The sequence below is a fragment of the Acartia tonsa genome, chromosome 6, assembly GCF_053477335.1.
Source record: "Acartia tonsa isolate MP-2025a chromosome 6, ASM5347733v1, whole genome shotgun sequence".
Classification (NCBI taxonomy): Eukaryota; Metazoa; Arthropoda; class Copepoda; order Calanoida; family Acartiidae; genus Acartia; species Acartia tonsa.
This window is the reverse complement of record NC_137265.1, coordinates 15,960,105-15,975,671: the sequence shown is the minus strand read 5'-3', so window position 1 is coordinate 15,975,671 and position 15,567 is coordinate 15,960,105. Positions and strand designations below refer to the sequence as shown.

At 34.1% G+C, this 15,567-nt stretch overlaps 1 protein-coding gene across 1 annotated transcript in view; it reads right to left on the bottom strand.

Annotated features, from left to right (window-relative positions):
• Sf3b3 (splicing factor 3b subunit 3) overlaps nucleotides 1–15,016 on the bottom strand; it is a 31,443-nt gene extending 16,427 nt beyond the window's left edge. Inside the window, exons 1-15 of the mRNA XM_080163686.1 lie at nucleotides 14,850–15,016; nucleotides 14,390–14,521; nucleotides 13,600–13,664; nucleotides 13,324–13,383; nucleotides 12,979–13,076; nucleotides 12,565–12,719; nucleotides 12,069–12,194; nucleotides 10,861–10,945; nucleotides 10,573–10,681; nucleotides 9,380–9,547; nucleotides 8,660–8,939; nucleotides 8,265–8,383; nucleotides 7,856–7,959; nucleotides 7,570–7,641; nucleotides 7,287–7,366 (exon numbers count right to left, since the gene is read on the bottom strand). Of these exons, the coding sequence (XP_080019812.1) occupies nucleotides 7,287–7,366; nucleotides 7,570–7,641; nucleotides 7,856–7,959; nucleotides 8,265–8,383; nucleotides 8,660–8,939; nucleotides 9,380–9,547; nucleotides 10,573–10,681; nucleotides 10,861–10,945; nucleotides 12,069–12,194; nucleotides 12,565–12,719; nucleotides 12,979–13,076; nucleotides 13,324–13,383; nucleotides 13,600–13,664; nucleotides 14,390–14,521; nucleotides 14,850–14,931 (1,735 nt within the window). The 5' untranslated portion in view covers nucleotides 14,932–15,016. The remainder of the gene's footprint in view (nucleotides 1–7,286; nucleotides 7,367–7,569; nucleotides 7,642–7,855; nucleotides 7,960–8,264; nucleotides 8,384–8,659; nucleotides 8,940–9,379; nucleotides 9,548–10,572; nucleotides 10,682–10,860; nucleotides 10,946–12,068; nucleotides 12,195–12,564; nucleotides 12,720–12,978; nucleotides 13,077–13,323; nucleotides 13,384–13,599; nucleotides 13,665–14,389; nucleotides 14,522–14,849) is intronic.
• Nucleotides 15,017–15,567: the final 551 nt, after the last annotated feature.

Genomic DNA, 15,567 nt, shown 5'->3' with positions numbered 1-15,567 from the left:
AATCAAATTTGTTCCTTATTAAATTGCCTACAAAAAAAAGTATGAAATGAAATTTTTGTGAGATGAATTTTTAAGGTACTTATTGGGTCTTAAAGTCGGACGACAAAAAATTTTTTTTCGATTTTTTTTGCTTCGGTCGGAAAAACGGTAAGTTGGACAAAAACTGGTAAGAGCTAGAGCTTAGACGTCTTCAGGGGACTTATTAAGAATCTAATAGGCTATCCATTTCCGTTTAAAACTTTAAAAAAGCTTGTATAGTTTTTTCTTAAATCGACTAAAAGTGAAGCGGGGCGAATTCGGTTTTTTCACTTTTTATACTAACTTTTTCAATTTTATATAAAAAAGTGAAATTTTCGAGAAAAAAAGTCAAATTTCTCGTACTTAGAAAAAAAATTTTTTTTTGTAGAAAAAATTGTCCGATCTTCATAATTTTTTTTGTGAATGCTCTTTATTACATTTAGCAACTTTAACCTTTAGGGCATGCTGTAATTAAATCAATGTGTCATAGGTTTTTGAAGCTGGAAAATCGACCACAGATTTTGCCAAACTTTTCTCTTTTTTTCAACTTGATTTTTTTAGGAAATTTTGCTAATAGAACTAATTTTTTTTTGGCCAAATCTATTCAAAATTGCCTGAATTTTAAGGATCAGGCCTTTAAAGTTATAAAAAGTTATTTTTTCTAGTAGTATTTTTATGTTTTTTATCAAAAAAATTTTCGAAAAAAAAGTCAAATTTCGCGTACTTCGGAAAAATTATTTTTTTTGGTAGAAAAAATTGACCTATCTTAATAAAATTTTTTATGCATATTCTTTATTACATTTAGCAACTTTTACCTTTTGGGCATGCTGTAATAAAATCAATACGTCATGGATTTTTCGAAGCTTGAAAATGCCCTACCGACTTCGCCTCAAGGCGGGGCGAAGTCGGTGCCGTTTTAGAGATCAATTTTGACAAACTTCCCAAAGTCCTAGGTTTACGTCCTTTTAGGACCTGATCGACTTTTCCGAGATCTTTCTACTGGTCTTGGTCCCATTTAAAAAAAATAATTTTTACGATTTGCAGGTTCAAAAAACCGAAAAAAAGACCGAGTTCGCCCCGCTTTACCCTAATAAATTTGACAATTTTGCCATCTAAATGCCAAACTTTTTCAAATTTCTCAGATTGAATCAATTTTTGCATGACAGCATAACGGCGTTTAGTAAGATCAGCAGCAATACGATAGCTTTTTGTGCCTTTTTCACTATCAATTTTCCGAACCTTAGCAAAATTTTTGTTGGCAAGAATTAGATTTCGAAGGTTGCGGTTTTTGAAACGCACAAAAATAGGTGGGCACATATAATTACCACTCTTTGGGATGGGCAATACATGAGCTGTTTCGATGTAATCTGATGGATGTTCAACGCTGAAACCAATAGAATCTTTCTTTTTGATCAACACAGGCTCAAGCACTTCATGCACAGCAGCCATACAAAGCTTAGCATGGTCATATTCAGAGATATTTTTGGCTTGGGCTTCTGGTACAAATAAGCCATTTATACACACACAGTAATTCCTTGATGCCTGCTCTCTAGCATCCACTCCTTCTCTGACAGTCTCAAGTCCTTCCTTTAAGGGAAGTATATCCTTATCATTAATTTGTGCTTTAAATGCAGATAGTTCGCTTTTTAAAGCATCTAAATCTGCCTTTTTAGGCCTGGACTCAAGATCATCATTGAGCTTCTTTATCTCCTCTTTCAGATCAGTATTTGCGTCCTGCAAATCACTCATGGCTTTAGAAAGAGAAGCCAGTTCTTTTTCATTTGCAGTAATACGGGCAGACAGACTCTCAATTACTTCTAATTTAGATAGTCTATCCTTGATATCCCGAATATCTTCTGTTAGTGTAGTTTCTACACTTAACTTGTTAAACTTTGACATTTTGTTAATTTGATCCCTTGTATAGGAAATGAATTACAAATACATGTGTTTATAGGATGAAAACTAAACACTAACAGCAACTAAACACTTTTCTCGTATTCATTCGAATCCGGTGGATAGGAACCGGTTCTCATCCATACGAAAAAACTATGTCTAGCATCGTATTATATCCAGTTTTCTACGAATATAGAAATGTACAATCACAAGATTAAAACTAGTTTTAATCTTATAAGGGGGACGTAACTGAAGCTTTTTTGATGCAGGGGGGGGGGGGGGGGGGGGATTTCTCAGGAACCACTTGATAAACCGTGTAAATTTTTTGGACTTAAGCTTTTATGGGTATGAACATCTTATGGTTTCAAAGTCAACCCCCTACCCCCACCCCCTAGCCCCACGGGGCTCAAAAAACCCCTAAAAATGAACCTAACCTTAATTTTCTCAGAAACCATATGACCAATAGAGATGATTTCTTAAACTTAAGCTTTTATAGTTATAAACTAACTTCTAGTTTAGAAGTCATCCCCCTTTTTGGATAAACTAATGCTTATAAACTAACTTAAAGTTTAGAAGTCACTCCCCTGCCGCAAACCCCTAGCCCTCCGGGGCTCAAATAACCCTAAAAATGAACCTAACCTTAATTTTCTCAGAAACCATTTGATCAATAGAGATGATTTTTCAAACTTAAGCTTTTATAGTTATAAACTAACTTTTGGTTTAGAAGTCACTCCCCTGCCGCCAACCCCTAGCCCTCCGGGGATCCAAAAACCCATAAAAATGAACCTAACCTTTATTTTCTCAGAAACCATTTGACCAATAGAGATGATTTCTTAAACAAAAACTTTTATGGTTATAAACTAACTTATAGTTTAGAAGTCACCAGCCTGCCTCCAACCAATAAAGATGATTGCTTAAACTTAAGCTATAATGCTAATAAATTAACTTCTAATTTAGTTGTCACCTCCCTGCCGCCAATCCCTAGTCCTCCGGGGCTCAAAAAACCCTAAAAATGAACCTAACCTTAATTTTCTCAGAAACCATTTGATCAATAGATATGATTTCTTAAACTTAAGCTTTTATGCTTATAAATTAACTTTGAGGTTAGAAGTCAACCGCCCCCCCCCCCCTGCCGCAAACCATTAGCCCTCCTGGGCTTTAAAAAACCCTAAAAATGAACCTAACCTTAATTTCTCAGAAACCATTTGATCATTAGAGATAATTTTTTATGTGTATAAACTACTTTTTTGTTTGGCAGATATATGGTTATAAACTAAATTTTAGAAGTCACCCACCCCATAGCCACCCTGGGCTCAAAAACCCCCCTAAAAAATATACTCTCTAGTAAATTTTTTTTTAGTAGACTTTCAGAGAAATAACCTAACCTCAGTTAACTCAGGAACCGCATTATTAAATGTGCAGATATTTTGGACTTCAGCTGTTATGGGAAAAAATAATTGGGACTCTATACTTTGTTAATTAAAAAAATTTTTAAAGCAAAGCTTTTCTTTAACTAGGTTTGGTCTGTGAGGGTTAGCTTTTTTTCGTTAATTTAGACATATTATAATTGTCCTATTGATTTTAACCTTAGCATGATAATTTCTATAGCATTTAGGTACAATTTAATAAACGTAGCTACTCTATAATCATTAACAGAAAGTCCAAATGTCCATTTAAAACATGCTGATTTTTAAAATTAAGGTTAGGTTCATTTCTAGAGGTTTTTTGAGCCCCTGAGGGCTAGGGGTTTGCGGCTGGGGGGTGACTTCTAAACTATAAATTAGTTTATAAGCATAAAAGCTTAAGTTTAAGAGTCATCTCTCTTGATCAAATAGTTTCTGAGAAAAATAAAGTTAGGTTCATTTGTAGGGTTATTTGAGCCCCAGAGGGCTAGGGGTTTGCGGCAGGGGAGTGACTTCTAAACTTTAGTTATAAGCATAAAAGCTTAAGTTTAATAAATCATCTCTCTTGATTAAATAGTTTCTGAAAAAAAATAAGGTTAGGTCAATTTTTAGGGTTTTTTGAGCCCCGAAGGGCTAGGGGTTGGCGGCAGGGGGGTGACTTCTAAACTAAAAGTAAGTTTATAAGCATAAAAGCATAAGTTTAAGAAATCATCTCTATTGATCAAATGGTTTCTGAGAAAATTAAGGTTAGGTTCATTTGTAGGGTTATTTGAGCCCCGGAGGGCTAGGGGTTTGCGGCAGGGGAGTGACTTCTAAACTTTAAGTTAGTTTATAAGCATAAAAGCTTAAGTTTAATAAATCATCTCTCTTGATTAAATAGTTTCTGAAAAAAATAAGGTTAGGTCAATTTTTAGGGTTTTTTGAGCCCCAAAGGGCTAGGGGTTGGCGCAGAAGGGGGGGAATTCTATACTAAAAGTTAGTTTATAAGCTTAAAAGTCCAAATGTACATTTAAAACATGCTGATTTTTAAAATTAAGGTTAGGTTCAATTCTAGAGGTTTTTTGAGCCCCTGAGGGCTAGGGGTTTGCGGCAGGGGAGTGACTTCTAAACTATAAGTTAGTTTATTAGCATAAAAGCTTAAGTTTTAGAAATCATCTCTCTTGATTAAATGGTTTCTGAGAAAATTAAGGTTAGGTTTATTTTTAGGGTTTTTTGAGCCCGGGAGGCCTAGTGGTTGCGACTGGGGGGTAACTACAAAACTAGAAGTTAATTTATAAGAGTAAAAGCTTAAGTATAAGAAATCATCTCTATTGGTCAAATGGTTTCTGAGAAAATAAAGGTTAGGTTCATTTTTAGGGTTTTTTGGAGCCCCGGAGGGCTAGGGGTTGGCAGCAGGGGGGTGACTTCTAAACCAAAATTTAGATTTTAACCATTAAAGCTTAGGTTTAAGAAATCATCTCTATTGGTCGAATGGTTTCTGAAAAAATTAAGGTTAGGTTCATTTTTAGGGTTTTTTTGAGACCCGGAGGGCTATGGGTTGGCGGCAGGGGAGTAACTTCTAAACTAGAAGTTAGTTTATAACCATAAAAGCTTAAGTTTAAGAAATCATCTCTATTGGTCAAATGGTTTCTGAGAAAATAAAGGTTAGGTTCATTTTTAGGGTTTTTTGGAGCCCTGGAGGGCTAGCGGTTGGCAGCAGGGGGGGTGACTTCTAAACTAGAATTTAGTTTATAACCATAAAAGCTTAAGTTTAATAAATCATCTCTATTGGTCAAATTGTTTTTGAGAAAATAAAGGTTAGGTTCATTTTTATAGTTTTTTTTTATCCCCGGAGGGCTAGGGGTTGGCGGCAGGGGGGTGACTTCTAAATCAAAATTTAGTTTATAACCATAAAAGTATAAGTTTAAGAAATCATCTCTATTAGTCGAATGGTTTCTGAGAAAATTAAGGTTAGGTTCATTTCTAGGGTTTTTTGGAGCCCCGGAGGGCTAGGGGTTGGCGGCAGGGGGGTGACTTCTAAACCAAAATTTAGTTTATAACCATAAAAGCTTAGGTTTAAGAAATCATCTCTATTGGTCGAATGGTTTCTGAGAAAATTAAGGTTAGGTTCATTTTTAGGGTTTTTTTGAGCCCCGGAGGGCTAGGGGTTGGCGGCATGGGAGTAACTTTTAAACTAGAAGTTAGTTTATAACCATAAAAGCTTAAGTTTAAGAAATCATCCCTATTGGTCAAATGGTTTCTGAGAAAATTAAGGTTAGGTTCATTTTTAGGGGGTTTTTGAGCCCCGTGGGGCTAGGGGGTGGGGGTAGGGGGTTGACTTTGAAACCATAAGATGTTCATACCCATAAAAGCTTAAGTCCAAAAAATTTACACGGTTCATCAAGTGGTTCCTGAGAAAACCCCCCCCCTGCATCAAAAAAGCTTCAGTTACGTCCCCCTTGTACATTCTATATCCGCGGAAAGCCGTTTATAATACGATACGAGAAATAACTATTAAAGCTTAATTAATAATTCTTTTATGTGATTTTCAATTATAAACAATTAAGACAAAAGAGTTTCTTGGTACTATTCAAACAAATTCTTTTTTCATAAAAGGGGTAGTTTCACGAAATGCATTTGAACTTAATTTAGTGAACCGCATATTTTATCCTGGTTAAATGGTTTAACTACATTTATATGGCATGTATTTGAAAGAATTTCAATTTTCTACCATGTAGTTTTTAAAACATCAAGACTTGAAAATCGTCTTTTTAAATTGCATATTAAGAGATATAAGTTTTCCGGAATTTTAATGTAGGGAGTAGATTTGAAATCTGCATTAAATTTTAAGGATTTTTTATAAAATTCGTTTTTTGTAAAATTCTTTATCTAAAAGCGAAAATACATTTTAAGTTAATTAATTTTGACCAATAGGATATGTGGATTTTAAACTACCTGCGCTCTAATTGGTTGAATGATGTACGACATCCAATCAGAGCGTAGATTTTTTAAATCCACCAATCACAGATGCCAAAATTAATTAACTTAATTTGTATTTCCGCTTTTAGATAAAGAATTATAGAAAAAACGAATTTTATAAAAAATCCTTAAAATTTGATGCAGATTTCAAATCTACTCCCTACATTACAATTCCGGAAAACTTATATCTCTTATTGCATATATCACAAGACAATTTTCAAGTCTTGATATTTTAAAAACTACGTGGTAGAAAATTAAATTTATTTCAAATATATGCTATATAAATGTAGTTTAACCCATTAACTAGGAAAAAATATGCGGATCACAAAATTAAGTTTAAATGCATTTCGTGAAACTACCCCTTTGCATATTATTTTATTGATGGGGACTTAAAAAAATATAGGGTTGGCCACTTAAAACAATGTACCTATCCTTTAGTTTTTACTTTTCACAGGGGTGTATATTCTACATGGGATCCCCTGCTCAGGGGGGGGGGGAATAAAAAATAAGTGGTTGGAGGGGAAAAAAATGTAAAAATTAAGAAAACTGAAAACATTTTTTCCATTTCCCCCCCCCCCCCCTCCTTGGTGAAAAAACCAAAAAAAATGTGTGGTAGGAGGGATAAAATATAGAGTTCTTTAAATATTTTTCCATTTTCCCCCCCTTCTTGGTGAGAAAAAACTAGAGGGAAAAAATAAAAAATTTTGTAGCAGGGGAATAAAAATAAATCTTGTGCAGAATATACACCCCTGACTTTTCATGCTTGAGGGCTTCAGATAATAAACTTTTAATTTTAACAGGAGCTATCAGATATATTACTGAAATTACTGTGCAGCATTTACAGTTTTTGAACATTAGACTTGTTAATGTGCTTAAACCTCTGGGTTCAGCTGATACTTTTAGACGTCTCCAGTATTACTCAGTGTGGTCCAAATTCGAACCCGACAGCTTCTCGATATATAGCTAAGCCAACTTGTTACCACATGCGCGAATACAGCGGGTTTTAAGCCTTACCTGTATACTCATTAAGCTGGCCGGAAGGATCCATCTCGAAATAGACAAGTTCTCCACCAGTCAAAGCAATTACAACCTGTTAAGCCCATACTTAAAAATCTAAAATATTATACAATTCCCTTGTTATTTAAAAGTTACTAAGGTCTGATAAAAATTATTTTTTAACAGTTTGGAAATATTTCAATGAACTTTGCAATATTCCTGTAATTTTAAGCAAAATTATTTATCGATTGATTTGTTGACAGTGGAATAGATTCAGATTTTTAAGTATTGGCCTCCCTGTCTGTGGTTAACGGCACATTTAACAATGGTCTTCTTTCCCGGAGTTTTCCACTCGTTTACTCTTTTGTCTGATCTAAAAGAATAATCTGTAAAGTAAAGCTTGTATCTATTTTAACAAAAAAAGATATTTTTACTTGGAGACATTATAAAGAAAGAGCCGGTAGAAAATATACCCCGTTGCCCATAGAAAATTGACCAATGGAAATTTACACTCCCCCTTAATTTCACCTTTAGTTTTTATACATTATCATCTAGTGGCACTGTCACCAACAAATATGCAAACCAACCTAATATGACGGATACCATCTGGGTAGACCTGAACAAGGGCGTCGTCACCAATCTGGGAACAGGACAGGGTAGGCGTCGTGCCGAGGAAACCAGAATCTGTCACCTGAATAAGTTAATCTTTTCAAATCCAGGAAGGAAAGGACAATGGAATGTCAATTATACTGGTACCCAAAGTTTAATAATTCTTTACCTAATTCATTGGCTTAAAAACATTGGGTGCTTTTTATTAAATCATGACCGGTATTTTGTTTATCATAATTGGGAATTCACAATAACTTATCATCCATTGTCTATCCCTGCTTAGATATGAGCTGAAGATCTTCAGTTACGGGAAAGTGAATCAAAGAGACAGACGAACGGACGAATACGAAGTCAAAGAGTAGCTGCGCTATAAAAAAAACTACGCACCTCCTCTACAGTTTCTCCGATAGACAGTACCAGGGTAGCGTTAACGAAGGACACAATGATATAAGCGTCAAATTCTTCGTCGCTACGCTTCTTTACGGTCCATACAGCGTTCGGGTTACCTAAAATAAAACAGAATTGAGGTTATCATTGTATAAAAGTAACAGGATGTCTATGTGGCTTTACAGAAAAGTTTCTTATATATCCAATGAAGGTTCTTAATCAATTCTTTTTTGATACGAAAGGGGGGAGGGGGGGGGGGTTCCTTCACCCTTCCAAGAATCGATATCAGACTTTCATAAGGAACTTTTAATTGTTTGACATTGACTTCCAGTGTATTTGGCAGGTGTCCTTCTTTTAATATTTCTCATAAATGCAAAAATTTACAAATATTTTACCTGGAAGCTCGGACACAGCCATCTCCGAAACCTCGAGACCATGCCGCAACACTCGCAACGTACTACGCGGTCCCCGCCCGCAGGCCGCATAAATCTGCGGCGTGTCCTCATTTGCTAAATCTGCAATTTGTGCGTGCAAAATCGGCGACAGAGATTCGAGTTCGTCAACAAGGACAAGATTGCGCAGTGGGCGGGGGGCGAAGAAAAATGTGTCGCCTTCCTCCAGCGGCATGGCGGAGCTGAACTCAGGTTCATCGTCGTCATCTCCCAGGTGGGCAATCTAAAGAAAAATACAAGATTAGTTCAAGGGATCTCATGAGAAAAGAAAATGAACTATGAATTATGTATATTTCCAATGAAAATATACAAAACTAATCCTTATGTAGAAAAAAAATATAGGTTAAAAATATTGGACACTTTGAACTTTTATCCAAAAATCAGGATTTCATATAAGTACCCAAAGCTTTTAAGCCAGCAAATTAGAGCCTCTTTTAAAACTATGGGTACCAGTCGAAAGTCCCCTCAAGTTTAAACATCAACCAAACCCTGTAAGAAAGGAAATGGTATTCTTTCAAATGATATCTAAAAATATTTGCAACCGAAATGAAAAATAACAAAGATACAGGAGTCAGATAACATTTAGCGAGACAAAAAGACATTCTACTACTCTAAGGTTTCAGAAATTGTTTCTTTAATTTCATAAAAGGATAGTTTAATCACCTGATAAAGATAATGATTGCCAAACTCCGAGGCAACAAACAAGAATCCAGTTTTGAGGACGTTCATGCCCGCGGCCACCGGGACTGTGTCGAAATACTTGAGCTTGATCTCGGTGACCATGTCCTCGTCAGTCTCCAGGGTGATCTTGAATATGTCGCCCTGCTCAGTCTGGAATAGCAAGTAAGAGTTATTTAATGATAGATAGTAAGATAGATAGATAGATGAAATTTCTGGTGTTTTTATCAAAGTGTCTAGTTGAGCACAGGAACTCACCCATGCCTTATTTTTTTTAATAGATTGAAAATAATGGAGCTGGTCGTTGTTTTTGTTTTTTTGTTTAATACTTGTCACGTTAGGGTAGGTTATATTCGGTACTGGTTCCCGTTTGGTTGGGAAAAAAACTCACACTATCAACACTCACACAGAGTAAAGATAATCAACTTGAACCTAGAACAAGAACATTTGCCTACTCATCACATGAATCACAAACAGTCATACAAACACACACATCTTCCCCGATACTTTTTAGCTGCACTCATCACAAGAATTATATAAACACACTAGTGCCTACGCGCCTAGAGGCCGCTAGTGGCTTTTAAAGTTTGATTTTTTATTTCAAATATGCCTATGTAGCGTTGAAGTCTACGTAAAATTGAGAATAGTGAAAAAGAATTAGATTTTTTTTGCATTTTCTCTTGGGAGGGTGGTGGTACCCTCCCCCAAAATAGTTATAAACCTTCCCGGAACCTATGAGAAGCTACCATGTTAAGGAGAACCCGATCGGTTCAGCGGTTAGCGAGATCCTTCGGTACAAACAAACAGACAAACACACAAATTAAAGTATTCACCTTAACTAAAAAAAAAGATCACAGATTTTGTTTTGTGTTTCATTGGTCACAAGAATCAAGGTTAAACACTAAGAAACACACAAAACCCCCCTACACACAAATACCTGAACTAAGAAAAAGAACACAGACTTTGTTTGTGTGATGCACTTGTCACATGAAACAGTTACACACATAAACTTTTACCCACACTTACACACACACACATAAAGAAAAGTATTTACGTGAACCAAGAAAAATAACATAAGACTTTACTTTGTGTTTTGCACTCGTTACAAGAATCACCGTCACATACGCACACACAAACCCACCCACACACACATACACAAACACACCAAATCCACCCACCTGAACCAAGAAAAAGAACATAGACTTTGTTTTATGGGTTGCACTGGTAACGAAGATCATTCCTCTTTCAGGATCATCCAAATCATTTCTTCTTCGGGGGATAGGACACCTGCAATTAGGATATTTGTAGCGTAGCCATGAATATTATAAAAAGTATTGATTTTCATGAAAACTTTTGCCTTGCCTTTTAAAATGAAAAAGCTAACTAAAGTGATTATCGATTATCTTCACTAAATATAAAGTTTTTTAAAAGTACTAAACAGCCAAAAAATTTAACACATATTTTACCTGATATCGGGTTGATCTCCCAGATTCTTGTAAGTTATATAATTCTCTGAGCAAATCAACACACCAGATGGTCCGTCATTACCACCTAAACATAGTATATAGCTATATAGAGTAGCAGCGCTTATATTGATTTCATTCTTTTTAAAGTAACAGGATGTCCGTCTGTATGTATAGCGAAATATCTCGCTAACTTCTGAACTTAAGTAGGATTATAACTATTATGGGGAAAGGTGCCATCAAAAGAAATCACCCATAATAAAAATCTATCAACCCCCGCCCCTCCCAAAACAAAATTTGAGGGTCGAATATTAGTTTCGAAAATTACAATTAAACACAATTAGAATCATTATTAAAATTCTATTTGATAAGTTCACTAGAAACCTTTATAACAATGGCTAACCTAATAAACTAACAATATACCTAATCTTCATTCAAATTCGCTCAAATTGAAAATCCATTCAGAAATTATAATGAGGAATTATGTAAATATACATTATTAGCAGCTTTTATAAATTGTTAAGTTTTATATACTAAGTGAAGGAGGGGACATTAGATTGTAAAAAAAAATTAAAAAATTACACTAGTACCCAAAGTTATCTTTTATTTTAGATCTATAACTTCAGGTACTTTTATTGAGTTTTAATTGGTTGGTTTCAAATTAATAGCGTCCAACTTTTAACCATTAATTCTAATCTATGTAAGGGGGAAATTTTGTTTTTTATCATAGGGGATGTAGATTAATCTATCGTCCAATCCCATAAAATCCCTGGATATTCTTTCTTATGAAAGTTATTCTAAGCTCAAACTCAATTCACTTAAAAACTATGAATACTTCTTTACCATGTAAAGCAAAGCACAGTTAAATAATCGTTGATACATGGAACTTTTACACATATTTTATTGTCTTTTCTTTCTGTAAGTAATAGGATGTCTCTATGTTAATATTTTTGATGATTAAGATAAATAAAACTGAATAGTTTTGACACTATATACTAATTTTGAAACAAAAAATGGTAATTCGATAAAACTTAAAGTTTTGCAATTTTGCAAGGAATAAGATAACGTCGTTATAAAACTTTCAGTACCAATGTAAAGCTCAATATTTAGACCATTTAGCTCACTGTTTAAGTTTAAATGTCATTACGCCTCCCCCCCCCCCCCCTTTAAAGTCCCTGGGTGATAAAAAGGTTTATGGGGGAAAAACCAACCTGGAACTGAAATGAGGAAGTTTGCATGTTCGTCCAGAGGTTCTGAATATTTTCTCACCACATGATTCAAACCAAGATCCAACTCATAGAAGGTCAATGTCTGTTGCGTTTTCTGGGCAGCTTCGCCTGTAAAAATAATGTCTTATTTTGTTGTTGAGGCATTTAGAGCCACGAGGGTTTAATATTTTGTTAAATAAGTTAAAAATGTTCATTATGTGATCGTATAAGTTACCATTTAAAAGGGAATTATATCATAATTCACAAGAAAATCATTGAAAATTAATATTTCATAAATTAATACTTATATTATATTTAGACAAGATTAAGATTGTAATTGTAGACATATTAATTTGGTGAAAGAATACATTACCTAAAGTTTTTTTAACCTACCTGCACAGTAGAAAATTAGTTTATTGTATAAAGTATTGTATAAATATACATATCTCGTATGAAATATAAATAAATACTTGGACAAAATTATTTAAGATTTCCAAACCTGATGGATCATTATCAGCCTCTTCATAATCAATCTCTAGACAGGCGAAGAGAGGGTTCTCGAACCCGACATCTACCCCGACCATGTGGAACACGATAGTGTTGGTCTTGTGCGCCTCCAGGGGCGAGGAAATGGTGAGGCGAGCCTGGGCGTCTCTGCAATACAAATAATGTATGAATGTATTGGCAATTACACCTCTACCGAAAAGAAAGCATATTTTTTAATGGAAAAGCTGTTATATTAGATTGGAGTAAGGTCTAATTTAGGCTCGACCATTCTTCGTACTTTTACTGTAGATAACGCGCATCTGATATGGCAGCAGTTTCTAACGTCTTTAAATATGGCGCAGTTTGGGCCGAGCTTCGAACCGATCACCTCTCCGTCAATTCATTGCTGTGAATACTAAGTACACACCTGTTCATGATGAAAACCAGTTTTTGTTTCTCCACAGCTCCAATCATGATGGCACGACCCTTGGGATCAATTGCCAGGTATTGACCAGGCACAATTCTGTGCACGCCAACATTTAAACCTTTTAATCAAGGACGATGACATCATTGATAGCAAATGACAAAAGTATAAAACACTTTTTAGTTTATATTTAGCTGTCTAGGATGTTTCTAAAATCTTTATTTTACGTGATCTCTCCTTAGTTTATACAGGATTTAAAATATCCATTCAAATCTAAAACATATAAACTTTACAATACACATGTAAATGGATAACATTTTAATAAATAATCAAGTTCAAATGTTTCCTTCTGCATCCACTCTTTCCAAAAGTCTCAATATGCACTCGGTCAAAACAATTTTTAGACTGCATCAAAAATATTACATATATTTTCTGGAAATTTTTTTTTCTTAAGAATAGTCTAAGGATTTTTAATGGTCTGATTCGGCGAGAAAATATGATATCAATTTTTTTGGTGGCGGTGGTAAGTGCCGAAAACGTCTCCAACTAATCCCTTATAAAAAAATAAACAGACTTTTTGAAAGAAAAATGTTTTTTTTTTTAAATAAATGTAATATTTTCCTGATTGTATTCAAGAATGGTAATTTTTCCAGAGTCGCTTCCCACCACAATGTAATCACGGTTGCCACCTAAATTAATTAAAACAAAGTTGAAATTCAAGAAAAAAATATGTTTATACATTCTAGCAGCTAAGCTCTCTATGTTAAACCAGGTCGTACTTTAATTTGTCTAAGAAAGTTTAGAAAACTGACTAAATCCTAGATTTTTAGAAGAGAGTGGGTAGATGTCATCTTTTGTCATCTTAGTTGTTTGTACATAAGGAGTTGTATGAAATAAAATTCGTAAGCAAAATCTTTGGCCAGAAACCATGGGTTTTTTATAGTCCAAAAAAAAATAATTTGAGAATAAAAAACCTAATCAGTTTTTCAGGGGTGTATATTCTGCAAAATTGACCCTGCTAAAGGGGGAGTAAAAAAATAAATAATATGTTGTTGGGTGAATAAAATGAAAAAATTAAGAGAATTTAACATTTTTTTTCCATTTTTCTCCACGCCTTGGTGAAATAAATTATAATAATGTGTGGGAGGGGGGATAATATAAATAAAATATAGAATTTAGAAATTATTTTCTTTTTCCTTGCTTGAAAAAAACCAGGAGGGGAAAAAATAAAAAAAAATTGCAGCAGGGGAAAAAAAATTAATCTTGTGCAGAATATACACCCCTGTCATTTCTTAAACACTATGATCAACAAAAAAAGGTAAAATCTATGAAGAAGTACTTTGAGCAGGTAATTTCTTACCATCCATGGTCTCAAGCTAATGAGTAAATTAGATACTCAATCCTGAAAACTTACCAGTCAACCTGAAGGACATCAAGGACCGGATGCATCCAAAAATTTCTGTTGTGAGAAGAGTGTGAACCTTGCCAGTGTTAGGGTCAGGTTTCATCAGCTCAAGACTCTTACCACGAGACACGACAATCTCCTATTCACAGAAAATAATATCTTTGTTTTTAAGGATCTCTTTAGCATGACAGAAAGGGATAAGGGCACTTAACACATATTAAAGGCAAAACTTAACTCCGAAATATTTTGCTTAGATATCAAATTAATGTTTTTTTTTTTGCTAAACCCTTCTTCTAAAACTTGTAAAATGCCATTTATTCCCTGTAATGAATCATAAAGTTTCCAGGCTTTTTAATTTTAAGGTCTAAATCCAAAATTTCATGGTTAATAAACATATTAATTATATTTTCATCTCTGAACTGAAAAGTATAATGCAACCATAAAAATAAGATATTATTCATAATTTCCTGCAGCTTGGCGCCAGAAAAATTTCCATGGCAGGCATGGGTGATGCCTGTTGCCCTTTGCAGGGTTAAATTATACAAATACATTTTGATTTGTTTTGTCTCTAACTCTCTCTTCTCTAGGTTTCTTTATAATGACTTCAACATATAGATATCTGAAAATATTACAGACCCTAATAAATAAAATAAAAATTACTGAAATGTCATATTTATAATTAAAAAATTGTGAACATCTGAAAATCTTAACTTTGATGTATATTAATATTTTCAATTAATGGTTGTCACAAAATTAATAGATAATATAGTATTAATTTAAGATTTACTATGACTCCTTAAATAAGTTTGCATAAAAAAAGAATCCTGATTGCAAGGTTTCCAAATCATTCAAGTTATAAAATTAAAAGCTACGTAATAGAGGTTAAATAGTTTTACCTACGATTGAACCAATAAGGACAACATTCACAAAATCCCAAATTAAAAATATTTAAGAAGTCGAGAAAACTGTACAGATTCAGAGTTAATGCTAACAAAAAAAATACTTTTTGATTCATACTGCATAAAGCTACCTGCCTTACAACTTCAAAATATCAGCCTCCATTAAACAAGTGAAACTTAAGTAAATAGCCTTAATATTTATAAAGCAATACATAAAAAAACCGCTATAAGGTACAGAAAATGTAACAAATCAAAACATATCATCTTTAGTCACTAATTAATTCCCTT